This window comes from Protobothrops mucrosquamatus, unplaced genomic scaffold, assembly GCF_001527695.2.
Source record: "Protobothrops mucrosquamatus isolate PMUCROS unplaced genomic scaffold, P.Mucros_1.0 scaffold390, whole genome shotgun sequence".
Taxonomy (NCBI): Eukaryota; Metazoa; Chordata; class Lepidosauria; order Squamata; family Viperidae; genus Protobothrops; species Protobothrops mucrosquamatus.
The window spans coordinates 67567-90071 of record NW_015386722.1 but is presented as its reverse complement, the minus strand read 5'-3'; the positions used below and the strand labels follow the sequence as shown (position 1 = coordinate 90071).

At 42.9% G+C, this 22505-nt stretch overlaps 1 protein-coding gene and 3 non-coding genes across 4 annotated transcripts; all 4 read left to right on the top strand.

Moving 5' to 3' along the window:
- The first annotated feature begins 4137 nt into the window (after window positions 1-4137).
- On the top strand, window positions 4138-4343 carry LOC114922561. The gene has a single exon (XR_003810435.1). It is a non-coding gene; the product is annotated as a small nucleolar RNA SNORA73 family (small nucleolar RNA).
- A 998-nt stretch (window positions 4344-5341) lies between these two features.
- Window positions 5342-5549, top strand: LOC114922562. Its single transcript, XR_003810436.1, has one exon. It is a non-coding gene; the product is annotated as a small nucleolar RNA SNORA73 family (small nucleolar RNA).
- A 727-nt stretch (window positions 5550-6276) lies between these two features.
- On the top strand, window positions 6277-6482 carry LOC114922560. Its single transcript, XR_003810434.1, has one exon. It is a non-coding gene; the product is annotated as a small nucleolar RNA SNORA73 family (small nucleolar RNA).
- A 3591-nt stretch (window positions 6483-10073) lies between these two features.
- On the top strand, window positions 10074-22161 carry RCC1 (regulator of chromosome condensation 1). Its single transcript, XM_015815964.1, has 11 exons — window positions 10074-10125; window positions 13006-13093; window positions 14793-14862; window positions 16142-16329; window positions 17508-17687; window positions 17785-17908; window positions 18759-18881; window positions 19232-19387; window positions 20003-20122; window positions 20603-20755; window positions 21733-22161. Exons 3-11 carry the CDS (start codon window positions 14805-14807, stop codon window positions 21903-21905), a joined length of 1275 nt encoding a protein of 424 aa, XP_015671450.1. The 5' UTR covers window positions 10074-10125; window positions 13006-13093; window positions 14793-14804; the 3' UTR covers window positions 21906-22161.
- The last annotated feature ends 344 nt before the right edge of the window (window positions 22162-22505 follow it).

Sequence of the window (22505 nt, the reverse complement as noted above, 5' to 3'; positions counted from 1 at the left end):
ATGGCTCTTCCAGCAAGCGGACCTGACCTAGGGTGGATTTTACATTGGGTTTTAAATATTCGGAAGACGCAACATTAAAATTCGGTTTAATTCGGTTTTAAGGGGGGGATTGTATATATGTTCTGGTTTTAAATATGTTGTGCGCCGCCCTGAGTCCCTGTCGGGAGAAGGGCGGCATATAAATTAAATTAAATAAAAATTAAATTAAATAAATAATAAAAATCATTTCTATTGAAATACTTGCAATCTCTGTTTCAATATCCAAGGGCCTTTTTGTGTTCCCAATAATACCTGTGTGCTCTGTTTTCGTGTTCTTCAAAACCTCATCATATTCTTAATGAAGTGCCTGATGATTTACGGTAGATGTTAACAAAAAAATCTACAACATTTTAACTGGCTTCTGCAGGCAAGGTTCCTGAAGTTGTCAACATAGTTACTTCACTGAATTTGTTAATGAACTACCAAACGCACATTCAAAGGATTGAGGGGTGGGTGGGATTCAAATATGAGAACAACCGGTTCTCTGTGTGGATGCCGCTTCCGGAAGTCCATTCTGGGCCTGGGCAACAAAAAATTAGCTACCGGTTCTGCCGAAGTGGTGTGAACCGGCTGAATCCCACCACTGGATGGGGGGATACAATAGGGTTGGTGTAAAACACAATTGCTTAGTTTAGGCATGATTTATTGCATGAACTTTTTGGTGTATTGTGCTAAATCAGTGTTTCTCAACCGTAGCAACTTCTTGTGTGGATTTCAAATCCCAGAATTCCCAGCACTCTGGGGAATACAGGGAGTTGAAATCCAGACATTTTAAACTTCCAGGGTTGAGAAACACTGCTGTGAATTATGGCTTGTGCTTAATGTATTGCTTGCACCTTTCCGCAATTGCATAATGTTGCTTGCACATAAAAGGAATACCATGACGAATATATATATACATGTATTGTGTAAGCCTAACCATTTGGGGCTTAATTTAAAAATTCCATGGTGAAGCCTATGCTCTCACAGTACATTGGGGGATGTTGAAGCTGCTAATTTGATGCTAGCTACATTTAATTTCTTTTAGATCGGGCATGGCATAGAGCCCTGGACAGCTAGTGATGCGGCCCCAAAAGATTGCAAACCTTTAATGTTATTATGTGATTTTTTTAAACTGATATTTATGTACATTGATTGTATATTTTATACGTGGCCCAAGACAATTCCTCTTCACTCAGTGAGGACCAGGCAAGTCAAAAGATTGAACATGTCTGTTTTAAATGGAATGTTGGTAGAAGTAAAAAAAAAAAATCAACCAAAATCACTTCCAAGGTGACTATGTTTACTGGTCAGTCTTCAGATATGTTGTTAGAATCTCTTTGAAGTTTCACTCCTTGATCTAAACAGGTCAAGCAATCCATTATCTCTTAACACTAAAACTTTCAGCCACTTCTAGGAGACAGACAGAGACAAATAGACAGACAGACCTTTATTGTCATTTTTACTGTGGGCACATTGGCACACATTAAAAATAAAATTTATTTGCTTGTTCTCAAAAGTGTATACATACGTAACACACATTTAAACACGCTATATACGATGAAATGAAGAGCATATCAGAAAGAAGGTTGGTTTGTTTTGGAAGCCAATGCTACTAGTAACAGCAGCAATGAATTCCAGGTCAGCTGGCAAATTGATTTATTGAATACATGTTTTTATACAGTTTTACACCGTTCTGTAATCTGGAAGCTTAATTTTGTGTATTTGTTATTTGACTTTGGCTAGCATGTTTCACGAAGGCTATTAACGGGTGTAACATGTCGGCTTCCCTGACTTAAGCTGGTTAAACAGATGTAATTAATTTTACCCCTTTGTCTCTAGCCCGTCTAGTCCACAAGTCTTAAAGTTGCCAAGGTTGGAGACCCCTGGTCTAGAGCCCCTGGAAAGCTATTTCTGTAAATTAACAGGCTGCATTCATTGTTTTTGCTTTTGCAACAACTAGAGCCACTCAGATCTCTGATGGAACATTATTGCTTTTTCTTTAAACTGAAGCCCAGGCCAGTCTGCTGGAGGCTATTTATCTGACAGCTTTGAGTGAGAGAAGAAAAAAAAAACAAAACAAAATACAGAGATGGTGTTACTTTTTATTTTTTGCTGCTTGAGCAATTTTCTTTGGCTTTTCTATGTCTTGGAAGACTTTTGTTATAAATGGGGCTTTTCCTGTGTGTGTGTGTGTGTGTGTGTCTGTCTGTGTGTGTGTGTGTGTGTGTGCATTTTCGTCTTACAGAATGAAACTGACTGAATCTGGATGTTCTGCTTTGGATATTACGGAGCCTCCTCCCAGAAGGTAACAAAGAAAACAGGTAATTCCGTAAAGAGGGTGTGTAGTGATGATGATGATAATGATGATAATGATAATAATAATGATAATAATAATAATAATAATAATAATAATGATGATGATGATGATGATGATGATGATGTTGGGAGGGATCTTGGAGGTCATCTAGTCCAACCCCCGTTCAGGCAGGAAACCTTATACCAGGAGTCAGGTATGCTGGTTGAGGAATTCTGGGAGTTGAAGTCCACAAGTCATAAAAGGGCCAAGTTTGAAGACCCCTGCCTTATACCATTTCAGACAAACGTCTGTCCAGTCTCTTCTTAAAAACTTCCAGTGTTGAAGCATTCACCGCTTCTGGAGGCAGGTTGTTCCACTGGTTAATAGTTCTAATCATCTTAGTGTCTAGAAGTATAGTCCAATACAAAGATAGGTTGGGGAAAACCTTATTTTTGAGGTTTGAAAAATAGATCCTTGCATTGTAAAACAATCAAGAAAAAGTACATTATATTCTTCTAGCAATTCGATAGAAAATCTGAGAAAAACTAGAGGGAAAAATCCTTTCTTGTTAGGAGAGCTGCTAGCCTTTGGTCAGTAGGGGGCGTGCTTGCAATCGCAGCGTTTCCGCCTTGTTTTCTCTGGGAATCTCGTTTCATTTTCTTTTCCCGGCATCCTCAGCAAACTATAAATAGGAGCGTCGGGGCCTTTTCGTTCTTTCTTTGGCACGTGGTGGAAGGAGGTGAGTCGTGGTCAATGGTATCTCTGGCTAAATAGGGCGGTTGCGGCAGTGGCCTAGTTGATGTTTTAATAACATAAAAACATTAATTAGCGTTGCACGTCCAGATTTATTAATGTATTTATTAACTTTATGTCCCCCCCGACCCATAGCGGTTCTGGGCGGCTTTCGATATTCGTGCATCAATAGCAACAATTGCAGTGGCCGTTAGAAATTGCATAAAGAAGACTTGACTTTATAAGAGAAATCATTTATTTTTAATCAAGGTAACTTAAAGAAGTGTTTTGAAAAAGGGCAAAGTGAATCTTACACAGATTTATGCACTTCAGCCTTTGTCCGCCCATCCCCGAATTATTATTAAAAGATATTCCCCCCCCCTCTTTCCCATGCAGAACTGATGCAAAATAGATGATCGTCTGTTGAATATTTATTTTCTTTGAATTAGCTCTAAGTCCTTTTAGAGGGAATAAAAGAAGGTTCTGTGAAGAATTATTCGAAATACAATCGGGTTGGGAATAGGGAAAGTTTACTGTTTATTGAAGCTTCAGTAATCTACCTAATTAATTAATGGTGACCTTGAAGCGAGTTGGGTTATTTTCTTCACTCAAACTCTCATGTGTGCCTCCTTGATAAAAATAATAGTTCCTTTATTCTGAAAGCGTGCTTAAAGTTGAGCTTTAATGTGCTCAGAAGTTTTAGTAGTTAAGCATTTATGTGCATGGCTGGATCATGGGTTATGTTGAATTGTGCCTTTTTGAGCCATTATTTATAGAATCAGTTATAATTGTCTTTAGGTGTGCACATTTTAAGCACATACTATAGCTCCCAAAGCTGCATGGCTATATCTGTAAATGCGTTATGACATTGTTTCCAGAGTTGTATTCATTTCTAATGTAAGTTTTATTGCAGGCAAGAACCTTGTTGGTTCCTGTTTGATGCTCCTGAAAATGCTCCTTAACTCAAAGATGAACACTTCGGAGCATAAAGGTATTAATAAACTTTCCCTTTTTATTTTTTAAGTTTTGATGCCCATAGTTCTAATTAAATTCATATAAATGTAGGGATGTATTCAACATGATTGGTTCCAACAAGGATACCTGGAGAGATGGCACTCTCTCAGCTCTGTCCCTGTGGCGTATGGGAGCGTAGGCTTCTGTCCTATGACGTATGGTCCCCTTCCACACTGTTGGAGAACAAGTTGGATCTTCCATGTCCACAGCCTGCATATTCCTACTGCTTCTCTGAGTCTTTGGGCTGTGACAGAGGAGATAAACCATGCAGGAAACATACTTGATCAAGCAAAAATGGCTTTCCAAGCAAACACAAATATGTCTGGTTATATTACTTTTGGGATACTTGGAATTTTGTGTATGTACTCTGATGTGGTTGTGGGGTAGGTAGTTGGTTGGAATTCCCTTAAAGAATGGTGGTATAAAAGAAATTGGGGGAAAAGTACAGACCTGTTGTTGCAGTTAAACTTTTGTCACCCACTCTGCTTTCTTTTCCATGCAGGCAGCCTTCTGGTTTGGTTGAACTTTGCTGCTGATGGAACGTCTTATGGCACTTGATACATCCCCCTATTTGCCCTTCTGGCCATTTTCAGATCATGGACAATGTTTGATGCTGTGAATATAATCTGGTTCAAAAGCAGAAGGTATGGGATTTCCTGGGCTCCTTTAGCTGTACAGGCAGTTTGGCATCCCTTGGGGGTCTATAGGTAACAAGAGGTCACTGTTAACATAAATTTTCAGCAATAGAACTTTAGCACTATATTGTTTTCTTAAGTGTCATAGCAGGCCTCTAGCTGGACTGAAACAAACACCATAAATTGCCCGATCATTTATTTCAGGTATGTTGAAAGACTTTAACCAGGAACAAGCCTACAACAGTGGTGTTACAAGCATAGGCTTGCACACCTATATCCTAGCTCCAATGCTTAAAACCAAAATCAAACTTGGAAGGGTATGATCTGTGGTGCCTTAGATTTGACTGAATCGTGCCTTGCTATTGTTCTTGCTGGGAATTCTGATGTAACAATCTGGATCAGTGCAATGTTTTTCTCCTATTAGACTCTTGCAAAATCTGTAACTGAAGTTGCTTTTGTTGGAAATGTCTACTTGAAATAGCACATGGGGCTTCCCAAAATGCTGATTTCTAGGTGGAGAGGTGACTTTTTAAGATACTGTTGGCCTCCTATTTCTTTTCAGTTTTATCTTGAGCTACAGTTATGTGAAATCATGAAGACTAGCCACACTTCCAGCAATGCAGCAATTTGTGGTTCACATAATCCAGCGGGGACACCTGGAGAGGTTGTGCTCTCTCAGCTCTGTCCATGTGGCGTATGGGAGTGTAGGCCTCCGGGCTCCATGACATACGGTCCCTTTCCACACTGCTGGAGAGCAAGTTGGACCTCCGTGGTCTGCAGCCTGCATATTCCTACTGCTTCTCTCAGTCTCTGGACTGTGACAGAGGAGATACACCATGCAGGAGACATTCTGATTGCATCCTTAATGCCTGTCATTTCTGCATACTAAAATGGAACCTTCAAAGAACCGTGAAGGAGACACAAACTTTATAACCCAACCAGGAATGTAGCAAGAGCCACAGATTGAAGATGTTAACATATTTTGTATTTCTGATTCTGTATTTCAGCAAGCTTGAAAGCCCAGCCAGGAAGATGGCAGTGGCAGCTCATTTTTGAAATGTGTGGGAGAAATATTTTGGGAAACCCCCCCCCCAGGTACTTGTGTGATTTTTTTTTTCTCCTGTGTCTCGTTCACATTGTAACCAGCATTTCAGGGGTGGTGGTCTTCAAGGATGTCTAATAAAAGCTTTTTTTCCTCTGCTTATGATCAGAATACAGGTAATCTGGTTAGTTCTCAACTTATGACACAAACGGACCAGCATTTCTATTGCTACGTAAGTTTAAATGAGTCATCCTGCTTCTATTTTTGGCCACATTTGTTAAGAGAATCACATTTGTTAAACGAATCCAACTTCCCCTCTCATTGACTTGGCTTGTCCAAAGCCATGCTGGTTGCTGATTTTTGTCGCACGACTTTAGGGATGCTGCAACAGTTGTAACTGAGACATGAATCATTTTTTTCAATGCTGTTATAACTTTGTACAGTCATTAAACACATGGTTGTAAATCGAGGACTATCTGTATATTGCTCCATTGTCCCCCTCTTGGAGAAATGACAGTGGTCTCTGATGTATTCCCCCAACAGGGACACCTGGAGAGGTTTCTCTCTCAGCTCTGTCCATGTGGCGTATGGGAGTGTAGGCCTCCGGGCTCCATGACATACGGTCCCCTTCCACACTGTTGGAGAGCAAGTTGGATCTCCATGGTCTGCAGCCTGCATATTCCTACTGCTTCTCTGAGTCTCTGGACTGTGACTGAGGAGATAAACCATGCAGGAGACATTCTGATTGCATCCTTTCCTTTCCTTTCCTTGTTCTATGCTTGGGGTATCCAGCCTTAACAATGTTTTAAGACTTCCAAGTCCTGGAATCTGGGAGTTAAAGTCCACAAGTTTTAAAAGTAGCCAAGTGTTAATGTTTCTGGGGTTTCTGGGAGTTGAAGTTCACAAGTCTTAAAGTTGTCAAGGTCGAACACTCTTACTCTATGCTTCACTTCATGTTAAATGTTGTTTTATTCTTAGTATGAGCTTTCTGGATTTTGAACTGAAGAACCTAATTTACAGTTCCTTGCATGTTTTCATAAAATGAAAACAGATGTTAGGATTTTATTTGTAAGTTGGTCTCAAGTTGTCCAACCGACTCTAGATGAAGTACAATATTTACTGAAAACAGCAATGTATTAGTTAATTGGGATCATATTTTGCATGACCTTAAGGGGATGAAATTCCTGCTTTTAGTTAATGCAGCCGTTCCCAACCTTTTCTATACCCCGTGCCTCTAGAACGCTTCTGATATATTCTCGCACCCCTTACAAAAGTTTGAAATAACGGCAACGAATTATGCATATACACTATAATTTTGAAACTTCTAAACCCAAGTCCCCCCCCCCCCCCCCCCGGAATATCATCTTGCACCCCCCCGTTGGGAACCTCTGAGTTAATGGGTATTTTTCTGCTGAATTGAATTACTGAGATCTGTAGCTATCAAAAATCTAGTTCTAGACTCTTAAAATATGCTCATTTTTGTTTGCTTTTTCCTCGTCAGGTTATTTTAAAGGAAAATACTGAAAGCATGAATTGTTCTCAGTATTGCTGTGGAAGAGAAACTACTTGGACAAGCTTGGAGAAATAAAAGTGTTAGACGAAGCAGCGTCCGATAGAAGGCCGGCAGTAATGAACCAGCCAGAGCACAGAACAACTCAAAGCAATGCAAGATTGGAAGTTGAGGAGAGACCTGGCCAAGAGTTAGAATGGCCAAGAGTTAGACACAGCTGAATGGATAACATCAATTTTTATGCAACGCAGACTGCAGCAGCAATTACAGTGCGGGTTATAGAACAAAACTGCATCTGCGATTAAACAGTACAAACTTGAGTTATTTGGTTTTTCTTAGTTTGCCGTGAGAACTTTATTTTGTAAATAATGATGTAAGCAATAGTGGCAAATATCTGTAGCTCGGGTGTAGGATGAGGGTAAAGGTTCATTTACGGCAGGGCTCTGCGACCTTGACAACTTTAAGATTGTGGACTTCAGCTCCCAGAATTCCTCAGCCAGCTATGCTGGCTGAGGAATTCTGGGAGCTGAAGTCCACAAGTCTTAAAGTTGTCAAGGTTGCAGAGCCCTAGTTTAGGGGATCCTTAAACACTGCTGAAGATGTTACCTAGTCTGGTAACGAAATATTCGGAAACCAACCCAGAAGCTCGGAGAACGAACCTTCACCCGCATAATGACATCTATGAACCTACTAATTTGAATCCAGACAAGCTGCTTTAACAAACCCTGCTTAGCCAAATTTTGGAGATTCTGCTTGATGCAACTGCCGTGGCTGGGGATCTTTAGCTGAACAAAAGGCGTTAAGAGGAACATAATCCTGAATTCCTCTGCCTTTGTCAGTTCTTTTTATATATTACTGATACTTGATAATTGGGTATTTTTGTTTTCCCCTCTTAACATTGGCTTATGGCTTTGTGAACCTGTATATATTTACAAAGAAATATATGTATTAAAGACCAGTACCGTTCATTTTATATGCAAGTCTTCATGTTATTGATTACTTAAGCTATAATTCGTTTTAACACCATTACAGAAATAGTTCTCCCATGTTTTATCATGATCACTGACTTGGCCAAAGTTGAGAATTTATTACCCCAACTTACATGGTACATTTCTGTACAATCTGAGCAACTTGCAGTATTCGAATCAAGGTTAAAACAAAAATTGATCAATTGCATGTTCGCCATCTGATGGGCACCATTTGAAATAGCCTGATGTTACTCCCCCCCCCCCCCAATGCTCGAAGTGTTATATTTTATGGTTTGCAATCTTTAGTTTGCTTATTGAGAGTAGCTGGAAGTTCACCTATTAATGGATGGATACTTCAATTTTCCTGGCTTGCCACTTAACATTTGAAACTTTCCTCATCCAGCTGCTTCGAAGTGCTCTGAAACTTCTTATGCTTCTTCGTAAAAACGTAGTGCACAATCTTTTTAAGAATGAGGAAGTGGATTTTTGGAAATGATAGGATCTGATTAATTGTATTTTTAGCCTACTCTTCAGCCAAGAATTATAAACAAGATTCCTAAGCCTTTTTTTCTGGTGTAGCAACCCTCTAAGATAAGGTTTGTGCAATACCAGTTTTCCAAAACCTACTCATCACACCACCCTTGTATCTATTCAAATACCAATTGCAATTTATGAGTTAGACTTTGGAATGTGATTTTTCAAGCCTGCACATCCAATGAATTTGCAAGTTCCCAAGACAACAGCCAGTTTGATGTGGTTAACTGGGAGATGGGGAGTTCTAGTCCTGCCTTTGAAAACAGGTCAGCTGATAACCTTGGGCCTCACCCTTTCAACCCTAACAAGCAGGGAATGGCAAACCACTTCTGGAAAACCATTAAAAATTGCAGGGATCTGTCCAAGCTGTGCCTGAGAATTGCACCCAACTGAGCAAAAAAAGGTCCCAAGTACTTTTAAGGGCTGATAAATTATGAACAAGCACTTTGATTTTGCCCCTTCGATGTACCAGATTATGAGCGCAGTTTTCATCTGACCCAGTGAAGCGTTTTTCCCTTTTTTTGTCTAGAGAAAATTAAACGGGCAAAAAAAAGCTTGTAGAGGATTACTGCACCGTGGCAGTTTATACTAGAATGCTAATTACAACTGATAAAATCAGAACAGGGGTCTTCAAACTTGGCAACTTTTAAGACTTGTGGACTTCCAACTTCCAGAATCCCTCAGCCAGCCCTGGAAGCTGAAGTCCACAAGTCTTAAAAGTTGCCAAGTTTGAAGAGCCCTGAGTTAGAACTTGCAAGCAGGTTTTGGAATTGCCTAGAAGCAAGAGGCTTCTGGAGGGACACGGATTGCGCTGATAGGAAAGGCAAAGCAGAGCTACGTTGCAACGGCTACCGAAACTGAAGGCGCGGTGGCAAACTGGCTGTCTTTACACCGTGCGCTTTTCCTGATTATCATACTAGCCAGGATGTAGTTTTGCCCAATAGATTGAAGATACAGAAGAGCCCTGTAACACGCTAAGCCACAGAGTAACCAGCATTTGCCAGCCCATACCAGATTTGCAACCGACCGGGGTTAATCCGTGTGTAAATCCGTTGCAGCTGGCCAACAAGTTGCCTACGAATAGCTTTCGGGAAGCCCCCTTTGTCCAAAGCAAAGAAACCTTGATTTGCAAAGAAACACAAAGAATCGACAGAAGCGTCACCTCCGAACGACCCTGTAGGGGGCGCTTCTCCTCTTTCCCGGCCAATGTGGCCTCTGCGCTCAGTGCGCACGCGCCTCCGGATCAGGCCGGGGAAAGGGGAGGGGGGAAGCGGAGAAAGCGAGCGAGAGAGAGAGAGAGGGAGAGAGGGAGGGAGAGGCAGAGAACCTTGGCCGGACTCAGAAGTGGGGGGGGCGAACAGGTAAAGAACCAGGTGAGTTGACCGGGGGAGGACGGCGTGGCGAGGGGAGCGGGGGAATCACGGCAGGCAAGAGTTAAGCCGGCCCGCGGGGCGGGGGGGGCTGGTAATATTTTTTCCCCCTTCCGTTCACCCCCCCATCCCAAGATTGCCGCTCGCCCAAGTTACGAAAGGGCCCAGTCCCGGCCCACGTGGCTTGGGGAAGGTGCTGCCGGCGAACGTTCGGAGGATGGAACGCCAAGTAACAACTTTGCCTTCTAAGGGGAGGGGGAGGGGGAGGGGGGAGCGCACGCGCTCCGGGGAAGGGAAAGGGGCCGCCGCGGCTGAGTCCGACGCGTGGGGGACCGCTTGCTCGCCCTCCTCCCTCTCCTTCCTTCCTGCCTTCTTTCTTTCCCGGGGAGGGAGGCCCAGGCGGGAAATTCAAAATGCAGGCGGCTTCCTGGACACTTAAGGGGGAGCGGAGGGGGGGGGGATAAAAGCAATTCCATACGGTCGAGAACAGACTTTAAAAGGGTTCCTGTTTTAGTCTTTATTTTATAGGGAGAATGAGTGGAAAGCCGGGCAGGCTAATCTGGTAGGCTTTTATTTTCCTTTTCGGACTCCGTATTCCTCTGTGCGGATTTCAACTCCCAGAATTCAGCCTGGCTTGAAGTTGCCAAGTACAGAGCAGGGCTCTCCAAACTTGGCAGCTTTAACACTTGAGAACTTCAACTTCCAGCATTTCTCAGCCAGGCATGCTGGCTGGGGAATTCTGGGAGTTGAAGTCTGCAAGTCTGAAAATTGCCCAGCTTGGAAGACCCCTGCTTTAGAGGTGTTGGTCTGGGGCTCCTATGACTCCCATAGAGCAGAGGTCCTCAAATTCTTCAGCTCATGGACCCCCCAGGAAGTTTCAGATTGTTCATCAAACACCCCCTCCCCCTTTATTATATGAGGATGGTTTAATAAATGCTGTTTTAACTACTGCTACCACTAATAATAGCACCAACCTCTTGGATAGTCCCGTTGATCCTTTGGGGTTGATGTTGACGGCTTTGGGGGAGCCTGCCATAGCGGATTAGAACAATGGGCCTAACAAACAATTAGAACAATGGGCCTAACAAACACTGATGGAGACTGATTGGCCAATGGATCCAGTGGCGTTTATTCCCAGCTAAACCACAACCTGGATCCATAGTCTCGGAGATAATGCTAGACTCTCTGCCTGATGGAATGTTCTCATCTCTCCTTGATTGTTAGATTAATAGCTTTTTCAAGAGTGGGGGGAACTGCTTGTCCTTGAATGTTGTTTAAAGATATACAGGTAATCCCTGATTTATAACCACAGTTGAGACCAGAGTAAGTACCGAAGTATGTGCTTTCCCTACGGACTTTTCACATAGAAGTATCTCTGTGTAAAAGAGAAAGCAGTGTAACCTAATGACTTTTGTGTTGAGAGTTGGGTCCAACTCTTTATTCTTATATATAAGGTAAAGGTTTTTCCTGTCCAGTTGTGTCCAACTCTAGAAGGCAGTACTCTTCTCCGTTTCTTAACTGAGGGAGCCAGTGTTGTCCAAAGACACTTGTGGGGTCATGTGGCCAGCATGGCTAAAGACGCACAGAATGCTGTTACCTTCCCACCGAAGTGTTACCTATTGATCTGCTTGCATGCTTTCCATGCTAGGTGGGAAGGAGCTGGGGCAAGTAACGGGCTCATCCTGTTATGAAGCACTTGAGTCTTGAACCTGGCTGAGCTGACAAGCTCAACACCTTTAACCATTGAGCCACTGCGTGCCCCCCCTCCCCTTATTCTTCTGTGGATCCCTTTATATAGGCTCAGCCATTTTTTCTGCTTGAGCTTAGCCTATCTTAGATGATAAGCTGGGGATAAAATTGACAATGTGAAAATGATGGGTCCTTTGCTCCTTGAAGATGGGTGATGTAATCATGATAAAGATTGTAGAATGGGAAGAACTTGTCCATCCCTTCAATTAACTAGACCAGCCATCCCTTTAATAAGAAGGGTGAGGGGAACATTGCACTCCTTCCCAAGAACATAAACTGCACACCGTAAAATTGTAGTCATGTTTATCAGCCAAAAGTGGCACTGTGGTGCCCCACAGGAAAAAGTTATCTTTCTATCAGGCTACAGCAAAGATGACCTGGAGAAGAGAGATTAAGAAAGTTTGGCCTCTTAGCCAAAGTTTGGTACATTTGCAATTGACTCATTTTGTAGATAGAGAATATCTTTGTTTCTTTCCTGGCAGATGAATCTCAACAACTGTGACAGGTGGAACTCAAGTCGAGAATAAATTCTTTCTCCAGGGCCCATTACTCTCTTGATTCCAGTGTGGAATTGGAATTGAATTTTTTACAAAGCTTATTTGTGAACTAGACATTCACAAGACTAGAGTCAGTCTTGCTCTCACATCAGAAGTGACCCAAAGTAGATCAAGCCAAATTCTTGCTGTGCCAGAATGGATGACTGTTCCTCTAAGTCAGTTAATGGCTCATAGATCCCTTCGTAGATTTGGGAGTGTGAGACTAGGCCTAAGCTGCTATACCTAAAGAGGAAGTAAGCAGGATAGACAAAAGCCAGGAAAAGCTCTCTTAGGAAAAATAGTTAAGAAGGAACCAAGTCCTTAATGAAAGAAAGGGAAAAAAGGGCACCTGAATCAGACAAAAGAAATTGGGCCTGAGATATGGGAAGCCCCTCCCCAGGTCCCATCAACAGCAAGGAGTTTGGGGGAGTAAAAGGGTCCTGAAGCTCCGGTTGAAAGTGATTTGAGCGTGGAGGTTTACCAGGGCTGTGCGTGTGCAAGGCCGAACCTGAGAGCACATGTGTAACAGTGTGAGTTGGTTGTAAGCATTTCTGAATAACATTCTGATCTTTCTTTTGTTTTAATTTATGATTTTAAGAGTCCATGAGTTTTCCAGGCATAGCCAATCTCTCGAGAGGACTGAACAGGTGGCCCTAAGGCAGCAGCAGCACACTGTGGTTGTGAGTGTAAGTAACAATGCTTTACTATATTCGAGGATTCTTTGCGGATAGTCTCAGGAGATGTAAAACAAGGGAAGCCTTTATCTACTAAAATTGCTTCTGTCCCTGAACAATTTCAGCGTTAAGGCACTGTGGCCATGTTTCTTCCTCTTCACACATGCAGGGTGCACCATCTTCAGAATGTTGCTTGCTGTTCCTTGCTGTTGGAAAAGGAAAACCATTTAGTGACAGACAAATTGAGTCAATTGAGCATGCCACCTTTGCAAGCTGCACGAGCTACCTGTCTGTTTCTGGGCAGAGGTCCCCAACCTTGGCAACTTTAAGACTTGTGGACTTCAACTCTGGGAGTTGAAGTCCCAGAGTTGAATTCTGGGAGTTGAAGTCCACAAGTCTTAAAGTTGCCAAGGTTGGAGACCCCTGTTTCTGGGTACAGATCTGGGTGGTTGGTTACACCAATAAACCCTTACGCAGCATAGAACCTGGTTAGCAATAGCACTCAGACTTATCTACCGCTCCATAGTGCTTTATACAGCACTCTCTGTGTAGTTTATAGAGTCAGCAATACTCCATTTTAACCACTTTACCACCGCAGCTCCTATGGTTATCCACAATTATTTGAGGGACTGCCTCTCTCCTTTGGGATACGCATGGACAGTATGAGCCAACAAGGTTGGGTTAAACTTCCAGGTCCCCTTAATTAAACTATGCAACTCTTCTTAATTTTAACTGTCTTTATATTTATTTTTTTACTTTTCGGAAGCCACCCAGAGTCGTTTTATGAGTGAGATGGGCAACATATAAATTTAATAAATAAATTGTAAACAGTCAGAATCCAGGAAAATATGCTTTCTCGGTCATGGTACCGGTCCTCTGGAGTAAGGCTCCCCCTGATAGCCAGATGGCTCCCACCCTCATGGTGTTTTGGAAGGCCCTTGTCAGCCCTTTGAGGTAGTCCAGACAAGAAATCCCAACCCTGAGTTCAGGTAATCCTTGACTTACAACTATTCATTTAGTGACTATTCAAAGTTACAATGGCACTAAAAAAGTGACTTATGACCATTTTCACAGTTATGACCGTTTCAGCATCCGCCTGGTTATGTGATCAAAATTCAGACGCTTGGCAACTGACTCGTATTTATGACGGTTGCAGTGTCCCAGGGTCATGTGATCCCCTTTTGTGACCTGACCAGCAAAGTCAATGGGGAAGCCAGATTCACTTAACAACCGTGTGACTAATTTAACAACTGCAGTGTTTCATTTAACAACTGTGGTAAGAAAGATTGTAAAATAGGGCTAAAATCACTTAACAAACATCTTGCTTAGCAACAGAAATGTTGGGCTCAATTGCGGTCGTAAGTTGAGGACTATCCATAGAATAAAATAAGTGATAAAATAAAAAAAGACTAGAAAGGTAACAGAGACTACTGATGTAGTGATGTAAGCCTGTGTTTCCACATGTTTTCATGTTCCTCCGGTTATTGCATTTTTTAATGTAAAGATTTCTTAACTTGCTTTTTATCTATTATTCCTATACATTGCATTATTTTACATCAGCATTATTTTAAATTTTAATTATTATTTTCTCCCTTTGGGCTGGCTTGCCTGCTGTCAACTGTAATGAAATTTGATTTGAAGAGAACATATTAAGATTTAATTAATTGAATGGATCTGTTGCCCTTTTCTTTTTCTCTCTTCTGTCCCGCAGCTTTAAAGAAACATGCCAAGAAAACGGGTATTAGAAAAAGATGACATTTTAAAAGTGAAGCGGACAAAAGGTGAGATGCCCCGTGCTGGGAATATTGTTCCGATCCAAGCACTCTCAGTCCTTAACCAGCAAAAGTTTTAGTCTTACCATACAGTTCTTGTTTACCAAACCCTTGTTAACTATGATTGATGTCAGCATATTTCTTTGGTCCGGTGTTTGTCAATCTTAGCTGCTTGAAGATGTGTGGATTTCAATTCCCAGAATTCCTCTGCCAGCAGGGCTGGCGGGAGAATTCTGGGAGTTGAAGTCCACATATCTTCAGGTGGCCAAATTAAGAAACACTGCAAGTTTGGAGTATGATTTTACTTGCTTCAAAGGGTTCTTTTCCTCTGCATGGTTGAATGTAGGTAGATTTGACCATTATTGTGGGAATTAGCAGGTCCTTTTTTAAAATTCGTTTTTAATCTCAAGGGCTGTGCTGATCTCATGCTTTGCCCCCAAAATGCTTCTCAACGGGAGCCGCCTCCTTGTCCAAAACAGGTTTAGTACAATGTCCAGAAGTTTGGGATTTCAACTCCTTTCCCTCTTCTTTTAATTTCTCCCTAACTTTGGGTTCAGAAAGTAAAAACTTTGGGGTGGGGATCCATCATTTGTGTGTTCTAATTGTGCACTGTCACAACAGATAAACCTTGGTAGGTTAGCCATAGTGCTTGTGTGCGTAGAGAGTACACCGTATACCTTGTACAGGTAGTCCTTGACTTATGACCACCTTGAGCCCAGCATTTCCATTGCTAAGTGAGTGCACCTCATCTTATTATCTTTTTTTGCCCCAGTTGTTAAGTGAATCATGCAATCGTTAAGCAAACCTGGCTTCCCACATTGACTTTGTCGGAAGCTGATTTTGAAGATTATAAATCAGGGGTCTTCAAAGTTGGCCCTTTTATGACTTGTGGACTTCAACTCCCAGAATTCCTCAGCCAGGCACGCCTGGCTGAGGAATTCTGGGAGTTGAAGTCCACAAGTCATAAAAGGGCCAACTTTGAAGACCCCTGTTATAAATGGTGATCACATGACCCTACGACAGTGCAGCTGCCTGCCAGTTGCCAAGTGCCCGAATTTTGATCACATGACCATGGGGATGATGGTGCAGTGATCACAAGTCACTTTTTTCTGCTTCAGAAAAGTCACTAAACGAAAGGTTGTAAGTCAAGGACTACCTGCATAGGAGAGGCTCCTTTTGATTTAGGAAACATCTGGTTTAAATATTCTAGTCTGGAATTTTAAGCTCTCAGATTGGATTTTGAAAGGTTGTTTTCTCTTTTACGTCCCTTCCTCCTGCTCTTATCCAGTTAGCCATTCATCACACCAAAGCGAGCCAGGACTGGTGTTGACCCTGGGGCAAGGTGATCTTGGACAGTTGGGCCTTGGACCAGATGTGCTGGCACGGAAGAGACCTGCCCTGCTGCAGCTCCCTGAGAAAATCATCCAAGCTGAGGCAGGGGGGGTTCATACAGTATGTCTGAGCGAAACAGGCAAAGTGAGTCCAGAAATACCTCGGTTTCATATAGAAAGCTGTGCTTATGTGCATAGAGTGCTTAAATTACGCTTCTCCCCTCCCCCAAGACTTTCCTGAACCTAGTATTCTCTTAGAGCAGGGGTCCCCAACCCCCGGTCCGTGGACCGGTACTGGGCCGCGGCATGCCAGCAACGGTCTGCACAAACAAGCAAAGGCAGCACACAAAAGCACACCCCCTCCAGTCCATGGAAAAACCTCTCTCCACATAACTGGTCCCTGGTGCCCAAAAGCTTGGGGACCTCTGTCCTAGGGGAATAAGCTGCTAAGAAAAATAATTCTAAGATTTTGGGGCCACCACCAAAAAGGCCATCCTAACTCCTGTGAAACTTCCTGAAAACACATGGCTTGATCTTAGATTTTTCTGTCTCCATCTCGATGGTAAACCAATTTCAGTTGTCTGGTTTTGAAGTTTGAAATAGATTTGAACTGGCTTAAAGGTGGAAGTTGATGCTTCAAATCCCCTCTGTGCAGTTTAATATGTTTGTGTCAGAAGGATCACCACTAAAATAAGGCATACTATAAAACATAACATTTAAAATACAAAATAAAAGATTAAACTACGTACCAATTAAACAGATCTGGCCCAGAAACTAGCAACACACTTTGCGTTCTGTCACGCTGTCGTGAGATCCTCAAGTGTGCCCTGATGACACAAAAGGACAGGTATACATACATATGTGTTGTTTGTCTGCATGTCACCACAATCTTTACCAATTTGAGTTTGGTAAAGAGCAGGAACACATGGGGAGGTGGTCCATTGAATGGAAACCTTGGATTCCTTGCCAGATTTGAACAGTTCTGATGGGTTTTGCCTTAACCCCCTCCCCCAATGGAAAAAAGAAATGCTAGTAATCCCATAACTGCTGTCCACCAGTGAAATTACTTTGAGGGTCTTCTCTTCAGGTTGATAGGTTGACTCATAACTGACAGCCTGGAGACCAGGGGTAGTCAACCTTGGCTCTTTTATGACTCGTGGACTTCAATTCCCAGAATTCCTGAGCCAGCTTAGCTGGCTCAGGAATTCTGGGAGTTGAAGTCCACGAGTCATAAAAGAGCCAAGGTTGACTACCCCTGCTGGAGACGTTCTAGTCCCGGATGTTCCTCTTAATTTTACACCGTGACCCATTCTCTTCTTCCAGATCTACACTTTTGGCTGCAATGACGAGGGGGCCTTGGGGAGGGACACGTCAGAGGAAGGGTCTGACGCTGTGCCGGGCTTGGTCGACCTGAAGGAGAAGGTGGTGCAGGTGTCAGCGGGAGACAGTCACACTGCAGCATTGACCGAAGACGGACATGTCTTCATTTGGGGTGCTTTTCGGGTAGGTTGCCTGTTTTGCTTGGAGACAAAAGCTGTCGTTGGCTTCCTCTTTTGAGTTGCCCACCAGTGCTTTCTCTCACACATTTGCATCTTCTTAGGATGAAAACGGCGTTATTGGTTTACTAGCTCCTCAGAAAGGCGAAGAGAATTCGCAGTCTGACAGTGGCAGCTTGTTCCCAGTAGAACTACAGTTGGATGTCCCAGTTGTTAAAATTGCGTCTGGTGAGTGACACTGGCTACATTCATACTTCTCCCCAAACTAGATTTTTTAAAAGCAAGTTTGCCAAGCAAGCATGTCATGTTGGTCTGTTTCACATGCAGCGTGAAACTCTAATGCAGGGGTAGTCAACCTTGGCTCTTTTATGACTCATGGACTTCAACTCCCAGAATTCCTGAGCCAGCATGGCTCAGCTTGGAAACCTCAGGCATGGCTGGCTCAGGAATTCTGGGAGTTGAAGTCCATGAGTCATACAAGAGCCAAGGTTGACTACCCCTGCTCTAATGGGTGGCTTCAGCTAAGTCATCTCACCAGCAAATGTTGACATGGCTTGGTGAATTCATGAACCTAGTCAGTGGCTGATGTTCAGGTTAATAGTCTGTTTGGGTTTACCTTCCATTGAGTAAAGTTTGTGAAAATACAGGATTTTCCCTGTGCTTTGAATTCCAAAAAGCATAGGTATCAACTTTAACTCATCATTGCACCTTGACAGAAGAGGGGAAGAAAAGATATTTTTAAAAAATCCATGTTATTTATTAGTGAATACAAAGATAAAAATAGAACAATAGTGGTAGTATTAGTACTGTAGTTAGAAAAAAAGGTAATCATAAATATAGTCATTAAAATCATCTTTAAAAAAGACCATGTAAAACCAGTTCAATCTTTTAACATATTATTAAGTCTAGATTATGTAAGACTATACTGTTCCAACCTCTCATTTTTACAGTAAAATAACCTTCAAAAAGCGATAGAAAACTTCTGAAGTATAGATTTCTTCCAGTCCAGATTCCATATTTACATAGAATGTTGGGAAAATTCTTGAGCCACCCATGAGGCAGCTTGTCTTCTTTTTAGGGAGTCATCACTTGGCTTTGGTGTCCAATACTGGCAACCTTTATACCTGTGGATGTGGAGACAATGGTCAGCTGGGGCGTGTGCCCCAAATTTTTGTGGTCCGAGGAGGAAGACGGGGCTTGGGTGAGTTCAGCATTTAACTTAATTTTAATTTAATTCCTCTTATACAGTGTTTGATTCAGCAGCTGTTTATTTCATTGAATGGACCAGTTTTATCTATTTGTCCTGTTTGTTGCATTTTTTTTGGCATAGATAGAGATAGATAAATAGATATAGATAGATATAGATAGATAAATGATATATATAGATATAGATATAGATAGATGATATAGAGACAGATTGATTGATTGATTGACTTGTTAGCTATGCAAGTGGCATCTAAGCACCAGATAGTCAGACCTCCATCCTTAATTAAATATAATGCACGAATATTGACCCGATTCTTCCTAAACATCTTTCCTCTCTTCCTCCAGCGCGGCTGTTGCTCCCCCAAGTGGTCACCATAAAGCAGAGAGGCTGCAAGACCAAAGGCAACATCAGGGATGTCTTCTGTGGCTCTTACTCCACCATTGCCATCACGCAGGAGGGACACGTGGTTGGGTTTGGCCTCTCCAATTATTACCAGTTGGGTGAGTTGATGTTTATCATAGGCTTGGGATATACCCAGTGCCGTCATGGTAAGATGGACCGGTCTCTAAAGACCTTATGATCCCAAATCAGGGAAGGCTTTCTCTGGCCTAGAGATATGCTAGCTTTGCTTCTTATTTTGAACTGCTCCAATCTTCAGGGATCTTGTTATGATCCCCCAAACTGTGAGGTGAGCCTGGTTGTCATTCAGGTTGATGGGATTCAGGAGGTGTCCAAAATACTCCTGGTGAGACAAAGAGATCTTTGAGGACCTTATGATCCTAAATAATTCAGGAGAAGAAGTTGGTTTTCCTCCACCTGGTGAAGACTAGGGAAACAAATGATAGTATTGTTTATGAAATTTGTGGTGAAAATTGCTTTTTGTGTTGACCATAATGTTGATGTGCAGGGAGGCAGGAGTTTCAGTGCTAGGCACAGAGGGGGAAAGAAGTGCTTTGTTCCTTCTCTGACAAACATCTTGGGTTAGGACTAGTTCTACATGCTTGTGGCTGATATGTAGTTTCCAATCATTTGTAGCAAAATGGGCTTAAAATGGTAATGGGCTGCTGTTACTTCATTAATCTCCATCAATCTCATTTACTTTTCTATCCCTGCAGGTTCCCAAGAAATTGCCACTTATTATTCTCCAAAAATTCTGACAGCATTTAAGAATTCCACCCGATCGTGGGTTGGATTCTCTGGTGGGCAGCATCACACTGTTTGTCTGGATTCAGAAGGTGGGTCACCTGGAAGTGTAGATTCATGGGAAGCAGTTGTTCTCTGCTCTGCCCTACTCAGGCACTACCTAGAATAATAATAACCCTTAGACTTATATGCCAATCCATAGTGCTTTACAGCACTCTCTGAGCGATTTACAATGTCAGCCTATTGCCCCAACAATCTGGGTCCTCCTTTTACCAACCTCAGAAAGGTGGAAAGCTGAGTCAACCTTGAGCCCCATCAGGATCGAACTCCAAACTGTGGGCAGAGTTGATTTCTTTGGGTTGGGTTGATTTCTTTCTTTGCATTAACCTCTGTTCAATTGGGGGTTGAAGGGCTCCTATATACAAATCCTGATGCAGCCGTTGCTGGTCATATAGTCTTTGAAGACTTTGTATCATGGAGACTTCTGTATCACTTTGTGGTTGGGTTTATTGGGGTTCCTCTTAGTAGAACATCTTCTCTTTCTCTTTTTATTGGTTCCCACCTTCAAACAGGCACTGTGTATAGTCTTGGACGTGCAGACTATGGTATGTTGGGCCTAGGAAAAGGAGTTGGTGAGAAGAACTCTCCCACCGCTGTCCCTGGTTTGCCCAAATCAACTTCGGTGGCCTGTGGAGAACGAGTTGGCTATTCCGTGACAGAAGATGGTGAGCCTGAGCAAATATAGAGAACTGGTGTTGGTCCTGCAGTTTGCACAATTTTTTTTGTTTACTTTCAACTCACTGCAATAATACTTGATGTATTTTTAAGGACTTCAGTTGCATCCTGCTTTTTCTCAAAGGGGACAATTGCTAAGTGTAAAATTGTGACTGCGATGGGACTTATGACTTCACTTCCCACTTGACTGTCAAATGAAAGATCTCATAACCGCAGTTTAACAGTTTTACTTCCATCTTCTCTGTTGCAAGGTGGTTTTGAAGCGCCTGAATGGTTATCACGTGACCGCAGGATGCTGTGATAGTTGTAAATGTGCCCAAATGGCAATCACATGATTAGGGAACGCTGCAACTGTTGTAAAATTCAAGGATTGGTGCTTCAACCCCATTGTAACTTCAAATGGTTGCTAAGCGAGGACTATGGATATGTTGATCCAAGAAAGGGTGATTTACCCAAAGTTGCTCCATGGCTAAGGTTGGGTTGAACCCAGGTCTCCTTATTCCTAGTCCAGCATCTTCCCCTCTATTTCTCATATATATATATATGCAGGAATCACCCAAGACAATCAGCTGTTGCATGTCTTAGCTCAGCGGTTCTCAACCTATGGGTGATCAACCATTTCACGGGGGTCACCAAGCAAGGCTGTCTGCCATTTTTTCCCCCTTTTCCGGCGGGTTCCTTACCTCCCTTGAGCTGGGCCAGCTGGTGGTCAGCCTGCTCTGTCTCTGCCGCTTGCCAGCTACGCCTCAGCCGGCGCAGGGGGCGGAACCATGCATGCGCGGCGCTCCCGGGCAGGGAAAGTCCTCGACCTACGACAGGTTGGGTAGTCCTCGACTTATGACCGGTTTAGTCCTCGACTTACGACTGGTTGGGGGTCGCGGCATTAAAAAGGTTGAGAACCACTGTCTTAGCTAGATGGAGAACGGCCGCTTGCTGTTTTTGACCTTCATGCTCTACTTCTCTATAGGTCATGCCTTTGCTTGGGGCATGGGATCAAACCTTCAGCTGGCCACAGGAGATGAAGAGGACGTCTGGAGCCCTGTTCAGATGTCCGGCCAGCAGCTGGAGAACCGCAGCGTTCTCTCCGTGACAGCCGGAGGGCAGCACACCGTCTTACTTGTCAAGGACCAGCAGAGCTGACAGTCTGTTCCTGCAGTCCCACCGGGAACCCTCCAGGGGGCGCTCCCTATCTGAATCTTTTGGAGCCAGGTTTTGAAGACTGCCCTTCGGTGGGGAAAGGGAAAAAAACAACTTTTCAAAGTTTCTTTGGAAAAGAAAATTAGCTGAGATAAAAATACTCTTCTGAATGCTGGAATTTGTTGAAATCCAAAGCAGGTTATCTTGTGATATCAAAATCGGGAATGGAGACAAGCCTTCCCACCCTTAAAAAAGGAAAAAGAATCAATGTCTGCAACTCTGTTTACTACCATTTTTGCTTTCGCTAGGCTATTTTCCATGCTTTTATCGATCGTTGAATCACTTGGGATTTCCCCCAGTTCTGTTCACCACTCGGTGTGGGACTTCACCTCGGTTGCATTCTTAGCTATTTATTCTTCCCTTTTAAATTTTTTTATCCCTCGCAATGCTTGCATTCCCTGTTAGGAAGTGCGGTCTCTTCAGTTTAAGTGCAGCAAAGTCTGCTGCTTTTTTTCAGCGCATGTCCTCTTCTGTCTAAAGCAGCAGAGCAAATTGGGATGACTCCAAGAGCCGTTTAATTCAGGGGGCGAGTTTCTCTTACTG